Consider the following 21,588-nt stretch of genomic DNA (forward strand, 5'->3'; position numbering starts at 1 on the left):
GGCGCGGGCACGCCGCTGCGCCAGACGCTGTGGCCGCTCAGCGTCCACGACCCCACGCGCCGCGCGCGCGTCAAGGAGTACTTCGTGTTCCGGGTGAGCGTGGGGCCGGGTGGACCGGGCGGGACTGGCCGGGGCCGGGGCCGCAGGAGTGACCGTGGCCGCGCCGCCCGCAGCCCGGCACCATCGAGCAGGCGGTGGAGGAGATCCGCGCCGCCGTGCGGCCCGTGGAGGACGGCGAGATCCAGGGGGTGTGGCTGCTGACCGAGTAAGCCGGGCGCCGGGACGCGGCGGACACCGGCGGGCTCGTCCCTGCCGAGGGCGGGTCGGGGCCCCAGCGCCCTAGTTCACGGGGACTGCCCCCTCCCGCAGGGTGGACCACTGGAACAACGAGAAGGAGCGGCTGGTGCTGGTGACCGAGCAGTCGCTGCTCGTCTGCAAGTACGACTTCATCAGCCTGCAGTGCCAGCAGGTGGTGCGGGTGGCGCTCAGCGCGGTGGACACGATCTCCTACGGAGAGTTCCAGTTCCCGCCGAAGTCCCTCAACAAGTAAGCGCATTCCGCAGGTCCAGCGCCAGCGGATCTTCCCGGATCTCGTTCAGGCCTGCAGCCCCGGCCCGGGCTGGTGGTCTTGTGTCTGCCCGCGCTTCAGAGATGAGCTAGAGATCGCTTCTTAAAATAGAAGGGATGGCTGCTGGCCAGAGAATGGCACTAATGGGTTCTGGCACGAAGGCAGCAGGACCGGCAGGAAAAGCGGTCACGTGGCATTCAGCGAGGTTGAGGTGGAGCCCAGTGTTAAAGGCAAACTGGAAAGCCCGGCAATAAGGGTGTTACGGCTCCCACCCAGAAAGGACCACACGGCCTCGCTCAGTGTTTTTCTGCCTTAGTTTGAAGAAAAAGAGGTAAGGCACCTCTGTAATTTGTAGGTGTCACAAAGTAGGTCAAGTACACTTCAAAATGTTGGTCAGCTTCCAAGAATTGACTTTATTTTTTTAGAGGAGAGGTTTACTTTGGCTTCCAGTTGATGGGGATCTTGGTCCATAGTCCATTGGCTCCAGAGCAGGCTAAGAAGCTGGAGAGGCGGGCTGGTGAGATGGCTCAGTGGTCTAAAGCACCTACTTAGAACAAGCTAAGCTAAGCAAAACACAGGGACCACGGTTCAATCCCCAGCACCACATGCCAGCCAGGCCCGCCCCCTGGTGGGCTGAGCTGGCCACACACACACTAAATAAACAAATAAATAAATAAATATTAAAAAAAAAAAAAAAGCTGGAGAGGCATCGCAGAAGAAAACACCTTCCTGGTAGGGCTGCAGGAAGCAAAGGGATCCAAGGGACAGCCAGGGCAGTCCCCTGCCCCAGGCCACACCAAGACCCACCTCCTTCCGCCCGTGTCACATCCCAGCAGCCCATGTAGCTAAAAACTCCGCTGTGGGCCAGTGCATGGGTGAGCATCACCTCAGGATCTGGTCACTTCCTAGAAGCCCACCAGTGAGCCTACGAGGCTTTGGAGGGTGCTTCTCCATACAAGCCACGTCATGTTGTCCCTTATCTCCAAAAGACACACGTACATCTTTTTATGCATAATGCATTTAGTCTATCTGTAAGAACTGTCAAACTCCTGGCAGTTCAGGCATTACAGTTCCAAGTCCAAAATCTCTTGAGTTTTAAAGCAAACACTTTACCATCAGCTCCTTTAAAACTAAAAGAAAGAATGAAGTTAAGCACTCCTGGTGCTTAAAGGCACACAGTAATACTCCCATTGCACCAGGGAAAAATGGTGGGGAGAGGAAGGAACAGGACCACAGCAAGACAAACCCCGCGGGGCAGACACTAAGCCCCCCAGTTTCACGTCTAGCACGGGGGCATTCTGTGTCAAGAAGGAAACTGCACAGGGCTTGAACAGCCCACCTCTGTGGCATTGCTGGTGCCTGTGGCCCCCGCAGCTTCCGTCTTGGACTGGCTTTCCTTGCTGCTTGCGGCTTCTCAGCTGTTCTGTGTTCCTGGCTTCTCCAGTTCGCTGTGGTCCCCAGTGCACTTCTGGCCTCACACTCACAGCTGCACACGCTGCCCTCTCGGGGGCGCGCTCCCTGACCCCCAGCCCCTGTTCTGAGAGCTGAATGGGAGTCTCGCTGGCCCGTGATTCTTGCCTTTTGCGTGCATGTAAAATGAGCACAGTGAGGATGACGCCTCGGTCTGCGCCAGGTGGAGCCCTAGCTGGGCCCCCCTGGGTCTTGACTGGTTGTGGAGGCCTCCGAGAGCCTGGATGGCTGAGCAAGAGAAACTGAGCCCGGGAGTGCATTCCCACCCGAGACCGCTGCCCTCTGGCCACGGTGTCCTGGGCTCTTCACAGAGCAACGCCTTTCAGTCCACCCCTGACTCTGTACAGGGCGAGGGCTTCCACAGTTCCTCCATGTCCTTAAGACATCTGCTGCCCAAACCCTAAGTACTCGGCTTCTTTTTAGTGCTAATATTTTTATCCACCAAGCTGTCTGTTCTGTCTTTAGAGGCCCCAGTTTTACTGGAGCTTCCTTTCTTGCCACACTAAAACCTTAAAATCGTTCAACTCATGATTCTCAACACCGTCTGGACCCGTGCCCCCAGTACCCTGTGCCATAGCTTCAGTAGGCTTCCTTGAATTCCCTCTGCCAGACCAGCCAGCACTGGACCCCTGGTGCCCCGGAAGTCCCATGAGCGGCGTGGAGGCGCATCTTCGCCAGAGCTACCACAGGGTCTGCAGCAGTTTCCAGTGGCGCCTCTGTTCCCCCAGGACCCCTGAGCCTCATGTCTCCTGCTGCTTTTCTCTCTTCTAAGCTCAGACCAGAATGGCTCAACCAGCCTGGCCTACAGCATGCCGGGGCTGCTTCTCCAGTCTGCGTCTCCAAACCTTTCCAGACTCCTCCATAGCAGCGATTCCCCTTCTTTGGTCCTAGAATCTGTCTTGGTTCCCTTCCCATCAGTGAGGGTGTTGGGATTGTAGACCGCCACCACATTGCCTGGCGTGTGACATCTTGGTTTAGGAGAACATTTTGAAGGCTGGGGAGATGGCTCAGTAGAATAAGCACTTGCAAGGGCCTGAGTTCAATCCCTGGTTCTGCAAAGAAAAAAAAAATGTTGGGGCTGGGGAGATGGCTCAGTGGAATAAGTGCCTCTAATGAGCGCAAGGGCCTGAGTTCAATCCCCGGTTCCGCAAAAAAAAGAAAAAAAAAAGAACATTTTGAAACAAGAATGCTAGCTACAAGCAACAGTCGCTGTCTATTGCAGAGGTCAGCTGTGGAGGTTGGGGAGGAGATGTTTGCTTTCCGTCACTATGACGGAATGCCTGAGGTCACCCGAGGAGACTTACATGGGCTCACAGGGTAAGTCCATGGTTGCTTGGGGCCTGCAGGGGCAGAACGCTCGGGTCCCCTGATCTCATAAAGGACAAAGCCCCCGTGACCTGATTTCTTTCCACTAGGCCCTGGCAATGGTGCCAGCACCTGGCACCGTTGCCAGCGGTCAGGACCAAGCCTCTAGCCTGAGTTCAGGACACACGTAGGATCAAACCACACTAATGAGTACAAATTTTGACTAACATTTAGTAGGGTGATTACTAAAACAAAATGACTGATCTGACTAGACTATCAGCAGAACATTCTCATTAATTTTAAACAAGGATGCAAAGATGAAGTTTAGGGTAACTCAAGACATTGAATGTATCTGTCCTGTTTAAAGTACTTGGGACGTTGTGGTGCCAGGCAAGGCTGAGACAGAATTAAGAGGTGAGGACCAGCCCGGGCTCGCTCAAGGCACGGATGATATTTAAAGCAGTTGTTGGTGAGGACCGCAGTCACCCCTGAAGCCAGCAGCCGCTACCCACCGGGGACTCCCCGGATCCTGGCTGTGCACACAGCGTAGCCGGGCAGTCCCAGCCTAACCCTGTGCCTGCTGCGTTCACGTAGTTTTCTCCTTACTTGGCAGGCGCGAAGGCTGCGGGGTTCGCATTCAGTGGGACAAGCAGAGTCGTCCTTCCTTCATAAACAGATGGAATCCTTGGTCCACGAATGTGCCCTATGCCACGTTCATTGAGCACCCGATGGCTGGCGTGGATGAGAAGACAGCGACTCTGTGCCACGTGAGCAGTCCCCGGGCAACGTGGGGCCATCATGTGCTGGTGGGGTGCAGGGTCCAGGTCCGCGCTTTCCAGAAGGGTGGCTGATAAGCCCTTGAGACAGAGTGACGTGCACAAGTGAGCTTGTAATGCTGGCTGGCAGCTGCTGGCTACACAGTCCTTGGGGCTGAGACCCGTGCAGGGGCAGCAGGGACCCCGGCCAGGCTGAGGTGCTCAGTGTGCATTCACCTACCTCGGGGTCAGGCTGGAGCAGAGCCAGCGTGTGGGGGCCTGCTGACCTGGGGGCTCGGGTGGGCAGGTGGATGTGGAGCAGCCACTCGGTCCTGCGTGTGGCTGACCGTGTCCCAAGTAAGTGCCACGGCAGGAGACTAGCCGGCAAGCTCCTGAAGGCCCTGTGCCAGGGATGGCCACACTGGCAGGCGTTGGTCACAGGAGGACGATCGGCCTCAGCAGGAGTGCAGTCATGTGCCGCTGTGCAGTGACTTCTCGTGCAGGGTGCTGTTCCTGTCGGGCAGTGATAGCGGACCCTGTAGACCAGGCGCCGGACTGCAGCCCCAAACCCGCTTGGGTATCGCAGAGCCTGAATGCTGAGGTTTTAGATTAGAAAACACAACTGTGTCAGAACCTTTAGCCTTAAAAGTGCAGTTGCACATGTGCCCTAGGTTTGCTGCCGCTGCCACTGCCACTGCCACTGCCACAGACAAAGGGCCCTGCAGCTCGTCACCTCGTGACACCCCCATCACTCCTATGCCTGGGGGGCTGCTGGGGTGCAAGTGCCCCCCGTCGCCACAGGAGGGAGAGGGCGGCACGAGCAGCTCCCACAGTGCGTGTACCGTGCAGCAGGAGGTGTGCGCTGTTGCTGGCGGCACCCGCCGCCCTTTTGCTACTCCATCTATGACTCTCCTACTAAGAAAGTACTCGGGCTTGGTTATGGTTCACCGGCAGCAGCCTCACCGTTCACTGTGCGGCTGTGCATCCTCATCTGGTGACGTGAGCGACTGTGAACTTGGGAAGGATTTACATGTCCCCAGATGCAGCTCGTCCCGTGCTGCAGGTGGCCCTCTCCCAGCTGAAGACTAAGGCTGCATGTTCTCTCTTCCCAGCTGGACAGCTTCAAGGCTCTGTTAATCCAAGCTGTGAAGAAGGCCCAGAAGGAAGACCCTGTGCCCGGCCGGGCGAGCAGCGTGCTGGTCCTGGAGCGCCCGCTGCTCATCGAGACCTACGTGGGGCTGATGTCCTTCATCAACAACGAGGCCAAGCTGGGCTACTCCATGACCCGGGGCAAGATAGGCTTTTAGACGGCTGTGCCCGGCACACGCGGCTGTGGGGAGGGCTGGGGAGCTGGGCACAGTGAGCAGTTATATGTGTTGAGTCTGGACCCCCAAGGACATGAAAGAAGGCGGGAGGACCTCGCCGCCAGTGTCGCCACGTTGTTCCCATTTGCCTCCGGTGCACCGTGGGCCCCTGGTCCCTGCCCACCCCTCAGCGTGCCACGCCTGCAGACCACAGCTCCTCTGCCCTGTGGACAGTTGGATGTGGGCAGGAACCCAGTGTCCCCACACCACCGTGTGCATACGTTTACACTCGTGTCACTCTTTATATTTTAAAACTGAATCCGTTTTTTTAGCCAAACACGAGCAGCCACAGCCTGCGCCTCATCAAGCCCTCCTGAACACTCAGAAAAATGTTTGGCCCCATGCCACTTTTTCTAGAGTGGACCCAAGCTGTGTCGGTGCTCAGGGATCGTTCCAGGCCCCACAGCGTTTGCAGAGTGGCACCTATACCAGGTAGCAGTCTCAGGCAGTCACCCTGATCTCTTGGCACAGTTTTGGTAGTTGGCTGTAACGAGTCTGTATCTTTCTATTCCTGTGAAAGGGAATTGGGTGGCTTGCTTTTTAAAGAGTATACTTTAACAGAAGCCACGGCCCCCACCCCCACCCCCACCCTCTGCAGGCTCCGGCGCTGTAGCTCCCCCAGTCCCGCTGCCTCGTCTTGCTGCACACAGCTTGCTCGTGTGACCACAGCGTTTAAGTGCTGGCTTGTTGGTTTATCACCCTTTACAGCTGTCATAGCTTTAAGCTGCCTGGCGTGGGTATGACCAGGACAGCTGGCCTGCCTGCCTCGCAAGGCTGCCCCTCAAGTGCTCTGGTATTCAGCCTGTGCTCTAGCTTGTAGTAAAGACGTTCAGAACCAAAACAACGCCTTTCTGAAGTTGTCATTGCAAGGGGCACAGTGACAGGAAGCGGCCATCCTGGGGCCCAGGGAGCTTCGTAGCTGTCCCCTTGCTCTGCCAGGTCCTGAGGACGCAGCTGGCAGGAACCTGTGGCCCTGGCTTCACCCTGCTGTTTCCTGCTGCTCTGGCCTGCCTGTGCGCCCGCCCCTGAAGCCCCTGCGTGGCCAGGTGGGGACTCCCTACAACTGCTAGAGCTGGGGTTCTGGGGCTCCCTGCACCCCAAAATAGACCCTGCACTGGGAGGCCACAGTGTCCCCAGCAGGTCACCGTCCTTCCTGAATGTCCGGTGATAGGGTGACAGGTGGCCACTGCCATCCCAGGTCACTCAGGCCAGCTAGTAAGTTCAAACCTGCTAAGCCGTCCGAGGACCAGAACCTTTGAAGAAAATCAGCAACAGCAAGGTATTCTGAATTAACAAAACTTTTAAGTAATGAAAACTACAGCTTTCTACCGTACATATTTACAAAAGCGTCGTTATAGAAAAATAGAATCCAATAGAGTCCACCCCAGGCGTCCTCTGTGCCAGGGCTGTGCCCTGCCCCTTCCCACCCCGGCCTACGTGCAGCTGTCCCGCCGTCCGAAGGCTGCCCCAACGTCCTTGCTCGTCTCCAGGAAACAGAGGCAGAAGTGATCCTTGCCAAGGAGGGCCAGCGAGTCCCCACTTGAATGCCAGCAGAGAGCGAGCACTGGAAAGTCACCTAGAGGGAAGTGGCCAGGGGTTAGGGTAGGAGCCGGGGCCCCTGGGAGGGCAGCTCCCAGGACGAGGTGCCCAGGGCTCCAGCCTCCCCAGGAAGTGGCCCTGGGGTTCCCCGTCAGTCTCGTGGAGGTTTTGGTCCCAAGACGGCATCCACCGCCAGCCGCACTCACCTTCCCCGGGCACCTGCACAGACACACAGCCCGCCGGCGACCACAGGTAGACCTTGTTGCCCCCTGTGCAGATGGCCAGCCGCGGCTGCTGTGGGTCCCACTGGAAGGAGCGCACGGGGCACAGCTGCTCAAGGACCACGAAGAGCCTCAGCTTCTGAATGTCCCAGACCCAGACGGCGTTGGGGATGTTGTCTAGGAGGGAGGGAGGGAGAGAAAGGAGGCCCCTGTCACTCTGCTCTGCTGGCCTGGGCTGGCCTGCTGGACCCAAGAGCCGCGCAGCAGGAGCAGACGGGCCTCAACCAGCGCCGTGTCCTCTGCTTTCTACATCTGGGAGGGCTGTCGGACGGTGTAAGACAAAAGGGCCCAGGCAGGCTCTGTCCTGGCCCTGCTCCTTCCTGAGGAGGAAGGAGCGGAAGGGAGGAAGCCGAGTCCCCCAGAGCTGTTGGAGGTGGTGCAGCCAGCTCACAGGAGAGGGGAGCCACCCGCTGCCCACAGCCCATACGGCCCAGGAGTGCACAGCACAACACCGCCGCAGGGCACTGACCATTCCTGGTTGCCAGGAAGTAGCTGTCGGGACTGAAGGCCAGCATCCCTACACCCATCCTGGGGTTGGCCCTGTCAGCAGCCGGCTTCAGGGTCTGCAGGGAGATGGGCACAGAGGCGACCTCATCTGGAACAGAGGACGACATGCTGGGTCACCAGAGTGGCCCAGGCTTCCCAGCCCTTCCAGTGGAGCAGCACCATGGAGTCAGGCTTTCCTGGAGCCCTGCAGACCGGGTGGGTTGGGAGGGCACACAGGCAGGCCCTTGGCGCTGTCCCCCCGGCATTCTGGTCTCAGGTGCTTGGGCACAGCAGAGCGGGGAGAGGCAGCGACAAGCAGGTGACTCCACAGCTGTGCTGCCCTGCATGTCCCTGCTGAGGTCCCCAAGCACCTGTGGGCCAGATACCCTCCCTGCGCCTTGCAGGGACAGGAAGCAGGCACGGGACGCTCGCCCAGGGCAGGGACACGCCGCTGCCCTGGCTCTAGCTCTGCTTTCCCGGCCCCTGGGGCTCAGTCGGGCTCGCTTCCTCGTCTAGCAGTGCCGCCCAGGCCAGCGACACCGATCAGTGTGCCTGGGCGGCCAGCCAGGAGCCATGAGGCCGCCCAGGAAACACCAGCAGACACATGGGACAGGACACGAGTTCACCAGGCCTTCACAGCCCCAGGACCAGAAAAGGAAGACAAGACAGGAAGAAGTGAGCACTCACACCCCACGGCTGCAGCTTACATTTGCTCTCTGAAGCAGCGGCGTTGGTAAGGGGCCGGGCACCTGCTCGGGACGGCGGGAGGGACAGGTGGCCCAGCCCTGGTGGCGGGCTCTTCTCCACCTCCCTGTACACAACCTGAAAGGCAGGGCGGCAGCTCATGACGCACATGGGGCAGAGGGGTGGAGAGGACACGGTGGGAAGCCGACTTCCCACAAGCTGCCCGGCTAAGCGTGGCCAGGGGCCCAGCTGTGGCTCAGCCGCGATGGGACTGTGCAGGCAGTGCCATGCCTGGGCCCACCACGGGGAAGCTGTGGGCAGCACAGACACAGAGAGGTCCCTGGGGTGCCCCGCTCTTGCCCCCCCCCCCCACCGAGCCCCAGTGACTGTCCCCTCCTCCAGCAGCTGGCCAGGCGTCTGTCACAGCATGGATGTCTGTGCCCGGGGCTCTCTCCTACAGCAGCCCAGCTTACGCCGCAGACAGTGCGAGGGTGCAGACCGCAGGCAGAGGCAGGAAGCTGCAGCCCTGTCCCATGCGGTTGTGCTGCTGGTCCCCGCCCTGCGACAACTGCCCCTGCAACTCCGCCCACCCGTTTTCACGGAGCATCACCTCCAAAGCTCCCTGGCACCCGTCCCCAGCAGGCAGCCACGCTGCCATGCCCCCCTCTGGAGCCTGGGCCTCCTGGCCCCCGGCCTGGGCTGCCTAGAGAGGCCCTGGAGACGCCTGACTGCACACCCCTTCCTTGGTTGTCCTCTCCTCTCTTCCCTGGCTGAAGCCCAGGGCAAGTGCTCTGTTTTGAGGCAGGGCCTGGTCTCCTGTCTTTCCACACAGGGATCTGCCTCAGGACAGACAGAGGGTGTGGCATCTGGCCGGGGTGTGGGACCAAGGACAAGCCTGCAAGTGACATAAGACATATGAGCTGGGCACAGCAGCGCAGGCCTATGACCCCTCCCCATCGGGAAGACAGGGCAGGAGGACCGCTGTGAGCTTGAGGCCACCCAGGGCTACCTGGTGAGCGCAAGACCAGACTCAAAAAACCAAAACTGGACAAGGCAGGTGTGCGTGTCTGTGAGAGAGAGTGAGAAGCGGGGGAGGGCACAGACAGACGGACAGAGGGAACGAGCGCGAGAGGGAACGTGCACGGCGATGTCCTAAGGTCTCAGCAGCACGTGCAGGGCGGCACAGGTGCCACGTGATGATGCCACGTGGCTGTGTGGAGAGCAGTGCTGACTCCCACCCACCCGCGGTGCAGCAGAGCATGCTCAGACTCACTGTCTTGGGGTTGCTAATGGCTGCAGGGTGCCCAAACTCCGTGGTCATCTTCCAGGTCACGTGGTTCAGGAGACGTACCTGAGGAGGAAACCCCGAGGTTTCTGCCTGCTCTGGGGGCTCAGTGGGCCCCCACACCCCATCTGTCACCCACCTTCCCATCATAGCTCCCGATGGCCAGGAACTGGCTGCTGGGGCTCCAGGCCACAGATTTGATGCCGAGGGACCACTCATAGGCGGAGTACACGGAGAGCAGGCGGCCATCCAGGGAGTACAGTAGCACCTTGTACTACAGGGGAGACAGCGGCATGCGCGGTCACCGGCAGAGGCGGCGCAGAGAGGCGGCTCTCGTCCTTGGAGTGGAGTGTAGAGCCAGAGCCACGGTGCCAGAAGCTGCAGCCACGAGCTAGGGGTGCGGCTGGCAGCCAGCACTTCCCTCGTGAGCACAGAGGAAGGCTCCAGGCCTGATGGGGAGACTGTGGCCCTCCCGCCACACGCACAGTCCCGGGGAAATGCAGTGGACGCTCCGGAGCGTGCACCTGTACCTCCAAGCAGCTGTCCCACACGGCCAGCACGCAGCCATTGGGGGCCCACTCCACCCCTGCGAGGTCCTGGGTGTCGGTGTCAAAGTGCTTCCGGAGGGAAGGGGAGAGAGAAACACACGGCAGTTTCAAGGTATCTGCTTAAAGAAACTGTGGTTTATTTTATAATAACCGCAGCACACTCAGCACTTTATTTTCTTACACAAACATGGACAAACACCCACAGTGTATCCCCTGGAGTGTGTCCAGCCCTCTGCACCCAGCGCCTGCCCATAGCAGCCTGCTGGCCCCGGGGCTGGACGGCACTCTGGGCCTGGCACCTGATGTGTCAGCCGAGACCAGCAGCGGCGGGCCTTTCAGAGCTTTCAGGACTAACAGCCTGCTGCGGCTCATTCGCCACCCCAGCCTGGACGGACAAGCACCAGCGCTACGCCCGAGGCAGGGCACGCAGGCACCAGCACCTCCTAGCACAGGGACATCACGTTCACCCGGCAGCATCTGCTCCTTGGTGACACGCAGCACCGTCTGTGACGTCACGCCCTACCCCTCCTGAGCACCAAAGACCCCTGGGGCTGGAGCAGCACCTGTGCCACCTCCTCCCGGCCCACAGGATGATGGAGGGGGCACCCTACCCGCAGGAGCTGCCAGTCACTGCACACGAAGATGCTCACGAAGTCCTTGCAGTCCCGCCGCTCGGCCAAGGCCATGTAGCGGCCATCCCTTGTGAACGCCATTCCTGCGCAAGAAGCATGCTGACATCAGGAAGCGGCCAGAGCAGAGAGCACAGCAGGCACTCTCAAGGGACCGCGAGGAGCCAGGCGTGGCGAGGCCCCCGGCGAGGCAGGAAGACCCGGAGGGGGAGATCAGCCTGTCTCAGAGTGAGCAGCGTGGAGGCAGCTGGGGGAAGAGGCCCAGGTCAACCCTGGTCTGCAAAATAGAAGAACGGACAGAAATGGGCACTTTACTTAAGCAAAGGAGACACCACGAGAAAGTGGAACTGCAGGCTCTGTGGACGGTCCCTCCACGTGGGTGACTGTGGCAGACAGACCGCGGACGCCACGAGCCCCGGGTGTCACCGCCGTCACTCAGGGAGCACAGCGCCCCGTGAGCCACCACACTTCCAGACGACATCCAGAGAGAGCTGAGGAGCCCACGTGGGCTCACCGCTTTGCTTTCTTCACTTTGAACTCCAAACTGCAATCTACAGTGCGGTGCAGCGCGGCTGGCCAGGCCCTGAGCTGGGAGATGGAGAGCCCTGTGCCCTGTCCCCCTCGGGGGAAGCGGACAGCAGGTTCACGACTGCCCGGGCAGTGCCCACCGTGCTGTGTCGCACAGACGCCGCAGCAGCCCTGGCACCACTCCGCCTGGCTAGCCTGCCCCATGGCCCGTTTCCCTCTGAGGGCTCAGGGGTCCCGAGTGAGCAGAGGGCCCTTGTCACGCTTCCTTCCTCTGGTGCCAGCCGAGTCGGGCGGAGCCTGTCAAGCATAGCCACCCAGGCAGCGGGGGGGCAGCCCCCATTCCGCAGGTGGGCCCCCCAGGAGCACTGTGCTGTGTCCTCTTCCACAGCACCCTCTTAGGACAGAGGCAGCGGGGCCACAGGCAGAGCTCCGGTGGACTCACCCTGCTGACAGGCTTTGGGGTACTTGATATAGGACACGGACTTGGTGCACAGGGACCAGACCGTTACTCGCAGCTGTCGGGAAGAGGGAGAGAAAGGGGTCAGCGTGGATTCAGCATCTTCAGCACACCCACCATGTGTCCCCGCTGACGAGGGTCACACACCCCTTTTACCACTCTTAGTCTTTAGTTCGTAACCACATTATTCAAGTGACCCGAGGTCAACGTGAGTGCATTTCAGCTTGCTCTTTCCAAGCTCTCACGGCCTGCAAAGCCTCGTCCTCTTGGGGAAAGTGTGGGGCACATGCCTGTAATCCCAGCACTCCAGAGGCTCAGGCAGGAGCGTCAGGGAGCGCTCCAGGCCAGACTGGGGGGGCAGAGCGAGGACCCTGTCTCAAAAGTACCGAAGAGAAAGGGAGGGAGGAGGGAACCAGGGAACATATTTACACAGGAAAACTATGGTGCTGCCTCCTCTCTGAAGCAGAGAGGCTGCTGTGTAGACCCAGCCTGGTTCTGGGGACTTACACCAGGGACACCAAGGGCTCTGTGCCTGTAGCTGCTACAAGCAAGCGGGAGCCACCACTGCTGGGCACCTCCCCTGCTTCTGCCCCGACACGTGGCACACAGCAGCAAGGGTCCAGCTGGTGGCTGTGGGCCAGGCTGGTCCCAGCAGCTGGGAAAGAACAGAGTGCAGGCCGCCAGGAGGGCAAGTCCCTGGGTGGGGCCAGCCCTGGCCCAGTGCTGCCTGCTCTCGGTGTCGAGGTAGAGTTCTCCTCCCTCCCACTAGGGTCACCTGGCACAGACCGGCCTGCGGGCAGGTGCGACCTCCTCGGGAAGGGTGCAGCCTGCTGAGGTGGTGCAGCGCGGGCTCCTTCCCGAGGGAATCCTGAAAGCGCCACCTGCCCGTGCTTCAGAGGTGAAGAGTGAAGCAACCGTTCTCTGGGTCACAGGAAGTGGGCTGTGCAGGACCACGGCCAAGTGCCTGCCACGCACGGGTGCACAGGTCCTGGGTTTAGGGCTGAGGGCCTGTTTGTCACCAGGGAATGGGGAGCAGGTACCAGGGCTGGTCCTCCAGGGCCCCTGCTGAGCTGGGCCCAGGGTGGCATCCTGCCAGCAGGCCTGGGGTCCAAACTCCGGGGGGACCCAGTTGCCCTTGTGGCAGCTCAGCTGCCCGAGGCACAGGGTGCAGGACGTGAGGCGTGCAGCACAGGACAGCCGCCCCCCAGGGCAGGAGAGCTGGGGTCGCCGCCTCCTGGGCACAGCCCCATTCCAGGCTGCGGGGCCACTGCCCATCCTCACAGCTCCGGGGGCTCCTTTTCAGAAACACAGGGCCAAACAGAGAAAGCACACTCAGCCACACTTCCGCCTTCACCAGAAATAACCTTACAACGTAACTCAGCCGGGTGCCGTGGCGGCCCATGCCTGCAATTGCAGCACTCTGGGAAGCTGAGCCTACAGAACAGCAGGTTCAAGCCCAGCCTCAAGATGGGCTGGGAGGCAGCTCAGCCAAGCATTTGCTGAGTAGGTCTAAGGCCCTGGGGTGGATCCCTGCTCCTGCCCCTGCCAAAATAGCTCAACAGTCACTTGTCGCCTCTATTAACTTACAGTGACAGCTGGGAAAGCAAGCTCCCCTGGGCAGCAGACCTCCCAGGGACCCTGGCCAGCAGATAACAGCTCAGTCAGGGCAGGGACCACACGGTGGAAGGGACAGGAACATCAAGGCCTGGATGGGCCCTGTGTGTCGGCAGTGCCACTGATGTGGACTTCGAAGTAAAGCTACAGAGAGAGATGGCTGGCCAGAGTGGGCAAGGAGGCAAACAGGAAGGGACAGACAGGAGGGCATGGGGCCATGCGCAGAACACCCTGAGCTGTGCTCCTGCAGGAGGTGGGGCAGCTGCCCACGTGGCTCTGGATTTTCACACACAAGCCAAGCAAGTGTTTGCCACTGTGTGCCCCAGCCCGGGTTTTATTTTATTTTATTTTATTTTTTTTTTTTCTGGGAAACAAATGTTTAATGATAAATTGCTCTTCAGGGAACTGGTTACAGAGGCCTTTGAAAACTAAGAACACAACCACGCAGCACAGATCTGAGCAAGTTTCTTACTACAACTACCCTGTACACTATAACCTTTTTCTCTCCAGAATGACCCTCATCTTACATGAAAATCGTTGCCACAGGGAAGCCAAAAATCAAGCTTTGTGGCCAAAAGGAAAAACAGCAATCTGTTGGTCAACTGGTAAGAGCAGAGAACCCAGAGCCCTTCACTGTGGTGTTTTGGCCTTCTTACTCTTGTTCTTCTTGTCTCTCTTCTTCAGCCCGTCCATCTTAGCCCTCAGCAGGCTTGAATAGGCCATCTGAAACTTATTCGCTTCTTTAGAGCTCACCACAGTGCTGACCTTCTTTTTCCCATCCGTCGCTATCAACAGACATTTGTTATCTGCAGGCTCACAGCCCTCCACAGAGCCCTTCTTTGGGATCGATCTGGTTCGACCATCACATTTCTTCAGGGTGATGAACACGCGGCCCGACGCCCGGCACTTCGGGAAGAGCCTGGTCAGCTCGCTCAGGAACTGCTCGCTCTCCAGCAGCACCACCTCGATGAAACAGGATCTAATTCTTCAGTCGAAAACCCCCTGGTTTTATTTTAAAACTAATTCTGCGCTATTTACAACTTGGGCACTAAAATTTAAAGAGATAAAAAATGAAATAGGTGTTCCATGAGAACATGAATCACACAGACGGGGCTGCCTTATTAAATCCCATAAGACAGGCTTAAAACCAAAGTAAGAGAAATGCTTTATAATGAAGGGCCCAATGGCAGCGAAAGTGGTGGAAAGTCTCACCACGAAAATGGCTTTGAAACAGGTTTGTTTTTAATGTATCTGGTACCAGATCTCACTACACGCTCAGACTCCAGTGATTCTCCTCCCTCAGCCTCCCCGGCACTGGGATTACAGGCACTGCCACCATGCCCGGTATTGGTGGCCCGCCTGATGCACCCGGGACGGGGCTAGCGCAGCACGTGGCACCGGGGATCACAGCTGGGTCCTTGCGCTCGCCTAGGCAGGCACTTAGACCACTGAGCTATCCCTGTGGCCCCTTAGAAACAGTTTTAAGTCTATTTGAGGCAAACAGCATAGCCTCAAAAACATATAGACGGGGTGTGGTATCCTCGCAATCCCAGCACTTGGAGGCTGAGGCAGGACGCTTGCTGTGTATCTGAGACCAGTCTGGGCTACACAGTGAGCTTAAAGCCAGGCTGAACTACATACCAAGACCTTATCACAAAACACAAAGCAAAACAAAGCATCTGACAGACTTCCAGGGCATCAGAAAGGGACAGTCCTACTGCACGTTGAGCTACCTGACAGAAGCTTAACAATTCATTGGCGTGGTGCTGACGCTTACAGCAACACAAGGGAAAAGCGGAAGCGACCCTGTGACCAAAAGGCGCACGGTGCCGTCTCGGCTGGGGAAGACGCGCTTCTAGACAAGCTCCTCCTGTGCTGCTCTATGTGCTGTTGGTGACTGAACTCAGGGCCTTCACAAAGTGTCTCGCTTACGTTTTGTTGCTGGGACAAAACACCCGACACCCAGAACGAAGGCAGGCAAGGTTTATTTAGCTCACAGTTAGTGGGGGTTTCCGTCCGAACTCAGCTGGCTCCAAGGCAGAGCGGCACAGGGCAGAGGGCAGCAGTTCATGGCAGCGGAGAGGAGCAGGACAGCAAGAGCCAATAGGGAGGAGCGGTGACGGCGGCAGAGGCAGAGGCACGGGCAAGCCCCTCCCCGTGCTTGCAGGCGCTCAGGCCATGCCCCAGGCCAGCACTCACACCCACGATCCCAGCCTCTGATCATTAATCACGACCTCTAGAAGTCCACCTCACGACCACGCGAGGCTTTGAGAGGACAACTGGACACAAGCCATAACACAAAAGCCTAACTCCCCTGGTACCTTTTATTCATCCTTCGAGTCAAGCTCTTGCCAATTACCTGGGCTGGGCTCAAGCCTGCGCGGCTCCTGCCCTGGCCTCCCAGAGCACGGGGTGTCGGATGTGCGGCTCTGTGCCCCGCAACTGCTCCGGACTTGCGGCGCTCCAACACAGAGCAGACCCACTGCCCAACCCTGGATTTCCCGCTCTGGGCTATGTGAGGAGCTGAGAACGGGGCACACTGGCTGGGGCAGTGGACAGTGGCTTGCACTTACGTGGAACTCGGTTGTGTTCAGAATGTGGCGCCCATCTGGGCTCCAACACGAGGCCACCAGCCCTGCCGATCCCTCGTCGATTTTGCAGTGCCACTCTGGCTGCTCCAGAGACCAGACCTGGAGTCACGAGACAGAAGCGCACTGTCGCACATGGCCTGCCCTTCTGGGGCCAGACCAGCGCAGGCCCGCGTGGAAAGCGCGCCATGCCTCGTGACCCGGGGGTGTCCTGCCCCTTGGCCTGTGGTGCTCACCTGCACCAGCCCCCGCTTGTACATGGCGCACAGGATGAAGAGGGAGTCTGCCGACCACTCCATGTGCTGCACCTGGTCCAGGCAGGTGTACAGCTGCAGGATCTGCAGGGTGCTCACATCCCGGACCACCAGCCGGTACTGGACACAGGAGGCCTGCAGCACCGGGGGAAGGGAGCGCTTGGCGCCCACCCTGCAGGAAGGCGACAGGCCGGGCGCCCGAGGCTGTCTCGTCTCTCCTGCGCAGCACCTTTCACAGCCACCCAGCTTTGCCTCACTCGGCTGCCGGTTCATTCCCGAGGTGGTGAGTTGATTACAAGATGAAATTAAAGTTTCACATCCTACTGCTTTGATAGTATAATGGAATTTTTTTTTTAAGGAGAATTCACCTAATAGACGCCACATTCACATATTAGGACAAAGGGAAAGCACGCAGCCGAGCACGCAGCAGCGCACCTGTTAGACTCCCTCAGCCCCGAGCGACAGCCAGAGGGCACTAGTTCCTTTCCTAACTCTGTCACTTTTCGACTGTTTCCTCAAGTTGAAAGAGTTAAGGTGTGACGTGTCTGCCCCACCCCTGAGGCGAGCTGAGATGGTGACTGAGGCCGGGCACTGTGGTGCGTGCCTGTAATCCTAGCTCTTGGGAGGCTGAAAACAGGAGGACCACTATAAGTTGGATCTGTGTAGTGAGACCTGTAGACACTGTACTAAATACCAACAACAACAACAAAAAAAGTTAAGAACCAAACGTTCAAGCCAGGCGCGGGGGCAGACACTTGGAATTGGAGCACTCAGCTGAGGCAGAAGTGCCACTTCCTGGGCTACACAGTTGAGTTCACGGCCAGCCTGAACCACGTAGCCAGACCCAGTCGCAAAAAAACAAAACCAAAGAAATCAAAATATGCAAAAACAAACAGCAGCAACAAAAAAAAAAAACCCACACCACCAGCATCACCACCAAAAAAAGAGTTATTAGCTGCTGCTTAGGTTGTGCGGTTGCAAAGATGCTTCACAAATGCTCATTTTCCTGCACTAGCTTACTCCTGCTCCCAGTAAGAAAGCGGTTCAGGTTTCAGTGTATTTTCGTCGAGACACAGTCCAGTTGGGGCCACATGGAACAAACCTTCCCACACCTGAGTATCCACCTGCGGGCTGCCTATTAAGCCACAGCCGAGACCGCCAGAGCTGACTTTGCTGTGCTAGTTCATTCTGTACTTGCCACAGCCAATCTGAAGTATTAGTTTATTGATTCCCATTGAACAAGAAAGCTACATTTATTTTCCATGGAAAAAAAAGGGAGCCCACAGACAGACAAACATATCACAGTATCTGGTTTGCCACATTGCAGCTCTGAAAATGGTGACCAGGGGCCGGGAGACGGCTCAGCAGGATAAGCGCTTGCCTCACAAAATGAGTACTTCACCAACCCTGGGAGGGATGAGCAGAAACCCACCGCAGGACGCTGCGCTGCAGACAGGGCCTGCTTTGGGCAGTACCGAGGAGAGGGCGCTTCGGGAACGTGCTCGCCCTTGGGTTCGCCAGCACTATTACCAAGTGTTTCACGACATTAGGAAAGTGCCCCACACACCTCGGGTTGAATCCGGGGCCTCACACGCACGCTCACACGCTTAGGCACACACCTACCACTAAGGTGCATCTCCAACTCCTAATCTCTTTATCATTCACTGAAATGTTCATACATGAAAGAAAAAAAAAGCCCTCTTAATTTATGGAGTGCGGGCAGACTAACACATCACATTCCGGGAGTGAATGACATTTTCTGTTTTGTGGCTGAATGGCACTGTGTGTGACTTAAAACAATACTTCATAAAGAAAGGAAACACGGGGCTGGGGCATTAGCTCAGCAGCATAAGCACCTGCCTGGCAAACGCAAGGACCCAGATCTGATCCCTGGTACCACATGCCATGGGGGCCCTGAGCCCCAGATGCGCTGCACTGCCCTGAAACAGGGCATGGTGGTGCAGCCTCTAATCCCAGCACTCAGGAGACTGAGGCAGGAGGATCACTACGAATTTGACCTGAGTAACGAGACACTGAACCCAATAAATAAATAAATAAATGGAAACCTAGAGCCGAGTTGTGTTCTCAAAGGTCTAGAGCAGGGCGGGGAACCTGTGGCACGTGCGCTGCACCACTGAAGGCTGCTGGGTCTTGTGGAAAGCTCTAAAAGGTTCACCTTTCAGACACTGGTCTAGACAAAGATAAAAGGAACGTTAATAGGGGCCGGGGAGATAGTTCAAGAGCATAAGCGCTCTGGGCGAAAGGCCATGTGCCAGCAACGCCAGCTGTTTGGGAGGCTGAGGCAGGAGGGTCCAAAACTCGAGCCACGCCCCAGGGAGGAGGGGAACTCAAACTGTCTCAAAGAGCTGGGGGGCCCGGGAGATGGCTCAGCGGAATAAGCGCTTCCCTGGCAAGTGCAAGGGAGGGCCTGAGTTCAATCCCCGGTTCCGCAAAAACAAAGAGCTGGGGACGTCTGCAGCTCGCGCTAGCCCAGCGGCGCCGGGTCCAGCCGGGGGTGGGGGAGGAGGGAGCTTCCACCGAACGACACCCAGCAGCCTCCTGCGGCGCTGCACGCACGCACGCCACAGGTTCTCTGCCTTTGCGAACACAGCTCGGCTCCAGGTCTACTTTCGCTCACTGTCTCAGGGTGTCGCTACGAGGTCCAGCAGCGTGGCGATCCCCGCGTCGCTGGGAAACGAAGCACGCTTTCGGTGAGGCCCGCTTTTCCCCTTCCCAGCCCCCCGCGTCAACGACCTGCGCCCCGGCCAGGACACACACTGCCGACCGGTGCACTTCCAGACTTCGCGCTCGGGTCTGACCTAAGCCCCGCTCCGCGGCGGAATGAGCGCCGCAACCCCAGCGGCCTCAGGATAGAGCGCCAGTTACTTAAACACTGCGGGAGGCGAAAGGAAAGGCAGAGAAGACAACAAAGCGGCCGCACTGCTGCAAATGAACGATCTCTGCACCCTTCGCGATAAAATAACGAGGAGCTGACACCTGCAGTGCCCTCAAAGGCAAGCCAACTGGACCCCCCAGCGCTGTTCCAACTGAGGCCCAGGCCCCGCCCCGCCCTCCAGGCCCCGCCCCGCCCTCCAGGCCCCGCCCCGCCCTCCAGGCCCCCGCTCCTCCGACCCCGCCCCCCTCGGAACACCTGCGCGGGGTCGCCGCCCGGCCCCGCCCTCCACGCGCCCTGCGCTCCCTTTCTAGGGTCCGCCCGGCCCTAGCCGCTGAAGCGCGCCCGTTCCGCAGCTCCCGCCGCGGGCGCAGGTGGCGCGCCGCCGCTCACCAGGTACTTGCCGTCCGGGGAGAATTTGCAGAGCAGGCTGGAGAGCTTGAAAACCTCTGAGAAGTTCATAGCCGCGCTGGCCGCGGGTCCCGAACCGCATCAGAAGCCCAAAAGGACTCGACTGCTTCCCGCAACCGCCAGCCGCGGCCGGAAGTGAGACACCGGAAGTGAGCTTCAGCCAATGGACGCCGCGGGCGGCCGCGCGGCATTGTGGGGCTGGAAGTCCTGGAAGGCGAGAGCCAGCCAAATGGCAGTCAGCGCTGCAGGTTGGGGAGGAGACCCGCCGGGCTGGGTGCACAGCAACTTTGAACTTGAGATAAATAACGAATCTTTCTTTCTTTCTTTCTTTCTTTTTTTCTTTTGAGACAGGGTCTCGCTATGCAGTTCAGGCTGGCCTTGAGCTCACTTTGTAGGCAAGGCTGGTCTCAAACTCACAACGATCCTCCTGCCTCAGCCTCCCGAGTGCTGATGGTACTGGCATGCGCCACCACACCCGGCTCAACAGATCATTTTTAGTTTTCAATTTTTTGTTGCCGTGGACCGAACCCAGGACCTTACTAAATCCCTAGTCCCACAAATCATTTTTAGTACAAGTATGTTCCCAAATATTGCACGACATACTTAGAACTAAATTATTACTCGTTTCTGTAAAATTCGAATCAAACTGGACGAATCAAACGGTTGCACACATGCATAGCTCCACAGGTGCATACTGGTGCTGAAGGCTGGATGCCCACGTGTGGCCCTACAGGTGTTCAATACACAGCAGGGCACCAATTACGTGGGTCACACTCTATGTGTAATATATGAACATGCTTTAATCTGGCGTTAACTTTGTCTCCTTTTTCCTTCCCCGAGCTCGCCTGACGCCTGGCCTCCGCGGCGCGCAGGGTCTCGGGTCCGGGAGCGTGGGGCTCGCCCGATCGTTCACAAGCGCGCCTGCGCCTGGACGCGGCATGGGGTGGCAGCGGCTCGCGCGGATCCGCACCCTCGCCCGCGTGCGCCCCGTCCCTCGTCCCTGTGCAGGCCCCTCTCATCTCGGGCCGCAGTCCTAGGTGTCCCGCACGTCTTGCGCACAGCTCTCGGCGCCCGCGGCGCCCCTGCCGGGTCCGGGATGCCCTCCCAGTCTTCGACCCCGCCGCTGCTCCCTGTCTGCCCTCCCGGGAGGGCCGTGGGGCGCCTGTGCGCTCTTCGGTCCAGCGGCTCTGGCGTTTCTGTCCCCGGCGAGACCCCGTCCCCCGCATGGCCCTTAAGCCTCGACGCCGTGGCGTCCACAAGCGCAGGGTCCGCCGCCCCCCGGCTCGGAGCTCGGTCCGCGCAGCCCAGCGACCTCCCGGGGCCGGGGCGCCGGGGACAGGGCGTCGTGCGGTGCCGGGTGAAGGACACACCGGCCACCGATCCCGCCCCGGCCCCGGCCACGCTGCGCAGGCCACGCTGCCCACTGCTCGGAGCGCAGTTCTGCGTTCCGGGCCCGCGTGTCCTCCAACAGCGAAGGGCGCTGGAGCCCCAGGAGCGGGGCAGGCGCGTCCCGAGCGTTCGCCGCACACGGAGCCGCCCCCTGCGGTCGTCGGGGACGCAGGCGGGCTTGGGTCGGGACTCAGCCGTCTGCGGAGTCTGCGCGGGAGCCTCGCTGCGCCCCGGCCTCGCGCCCCGTGGTTTCGACCCGCAAGCCAGTGCGTGCGAGTCCTGCCTACTGCGAGGCCGCGGGGCTGCCCGGGGAAACGCAGCGCCCCCTCCCGGCCGCGCCTGGCCCCCTCCCCGCCGGGCGCCGTCCGGGGAAACGGGTGGCGCGTCCCCAGCCCGCGCGCCCGCTCCCTTCCAAGCCTAGCGTCGCCGGCGCGGCGGGGAAACTCGAGTTCGGACGCGGCGACACCCAGCACGCGCCCGCACCCATGGGGCCCCGGCCCGCGCCCCAGACCCAGACGCCGCGGTCCCGGCCCGGCCCGC

General features: G+C 59.4%; 3 protein-coding genes and 1 long non-coding RNA gene across 5 annotated transcripts in view; 1 reads left to right on the forward strand and 3 right to left on the reverse strand.

Moving 5' to 3' along the window:
* Tprg1l (tumor protein p63 regulated 1 like) overlaps positions 1–6,045 on the forward strand; it is a 6,288-nt gene extending 243 nt beyond the window's left edge. Inside the window, exons 2-6 of the mRNA XM_004639607.2 lie at positions 1–93; positions 174–265; positions 370–546; positions 3,957–4,110; positions 5,211–6,045. The exon at positions 1–93 is cut by the window's left edge and continues 16 nt beyond it. Of these exons, the coding sequence (XP_004639664.1) occupies positions 1–93; positions 174–265; positions 370–546; positions 3,957–4,110; positions 5,211–5,405 (711 nt within the window). The 3' untranslated portion in view covers positions 5,406–6,045. The remainder of the gene's footprint in view (positions 94–173; positions 266–369; positions 547–3,956; positions 4,111–5,210) is intronic.
* On the reverse strand, positions 5,820–6,642 carry LOC111812121. The gene is made up of 2 exons (XR_002817708.1): positions 6,040–6,642; positions 5,820–5,998 (listed from the first exon to the last, which is right to left on the reverse strand). It is a non-coding gene; the product is annotated as an uncharacterized LOC111812121 (long non-coding RNA).
* Positions 6,643–6,786: 144 nt separating this feature from the next.
* On the reverse strand, positions 6,787–19,774 carry Wrap73 (WD repeat containing, antisense to TP73). 2 transcript variants are annotated; one of them, XM_004639701.2, is made up of 13 exons: positions 19,642–19,774; positions 16,338–16,490; positions 16,087–16,203; positions 11,885–11,957; positions 10,897–11,000; positions 10,268–10,354; positions 9,877–10,011; positions 9,726–9,803; positions 8,476–8,590; positions 7,752–7,877; positions 7,208–7,399; positions 6,886–7,038; positions 6,787–6,855 (listed from the first exon to the last, which is right to left on the reverse strand). In XM_004639701.2, exons 1-12 carry the CDS (start codon positions 19,708–19,710, stop codon positions 6,896–6,898), a joined length of 1,392 nt encoding a protein of 463 aa, XP_004639758.1. In that variant the 5' UTR covers positions 19,711–19,774; the 3' UTR covers positions 6,787–6,855; positions 6,886–6,895. The 2 variants fall into 2 exon arrangements, with proteins under 2 accessions (XP_004639758.1, XP_023555190.1); XM_023699422.1 differs by having other exon boundaries at positions 16,338–16,527; positions 19,642–19,728.
* LOC105743284 (signal recognition particle 14 kDa protein-like) lies at positions 13,883–14,852 on the reverse strand. The gene is made up of 2 exons (XM_012516555.2): positions 14,838–14,852; positions 13,883–14,476 (listed from the first exon to the last, which is right to left on the reverse strand). Exons 1-2 carry the CDS (start codon positions 14,850–14,852, stop codon positions 14,144–14,146), a joined length of 348 nt encoding a protein of 115 aa, XP_012372009.1. The 3' UTR covers positions 13,883–14,143.
* Positions 19,775–21,588: the final 1,814 nt, after the last annotated feature.

The sequence above is a fragment of the Octodon degus genome, unplaced genomic scaffold, assembly GCF_000260255.1.
Source record: "Octodon degus isolate 3935 unplaced genomic scaffold, OctDeg1.0 scaffold00113, whole genome shotgun sequence".
NCBI lineage: Eukaryota > Metazoa > Chordata > Mammalia > Rodentia > Octodontidae > Octodon > Octodon degus.

Bases quoted from the DNA above. Each gene is read 5' to 3' on its own strand.
- Wrap73 (XM_004639701.2), bottom strand. From the start codon at position 19,710: ATGAACTTCTCAGAGGTTTTCAAGCTCTCCAGCCTGCTCTGCAAATTC. The intron at 11,958-16,086 runs GTAAGTGCAAGC...TCTTCCCGACAG, and splicing joins TGAACACAACCGAGTTCCAC to CTGCGAGTAACGGTCTGGTC. The intron at 11,001-11,884 runs GTGAGTCCACCG...CTTCTTGCGCAG, and splicing joins CCCCAAAGCCTGTCAGCAGG to GAATGGCGTTCACAAGGGAT.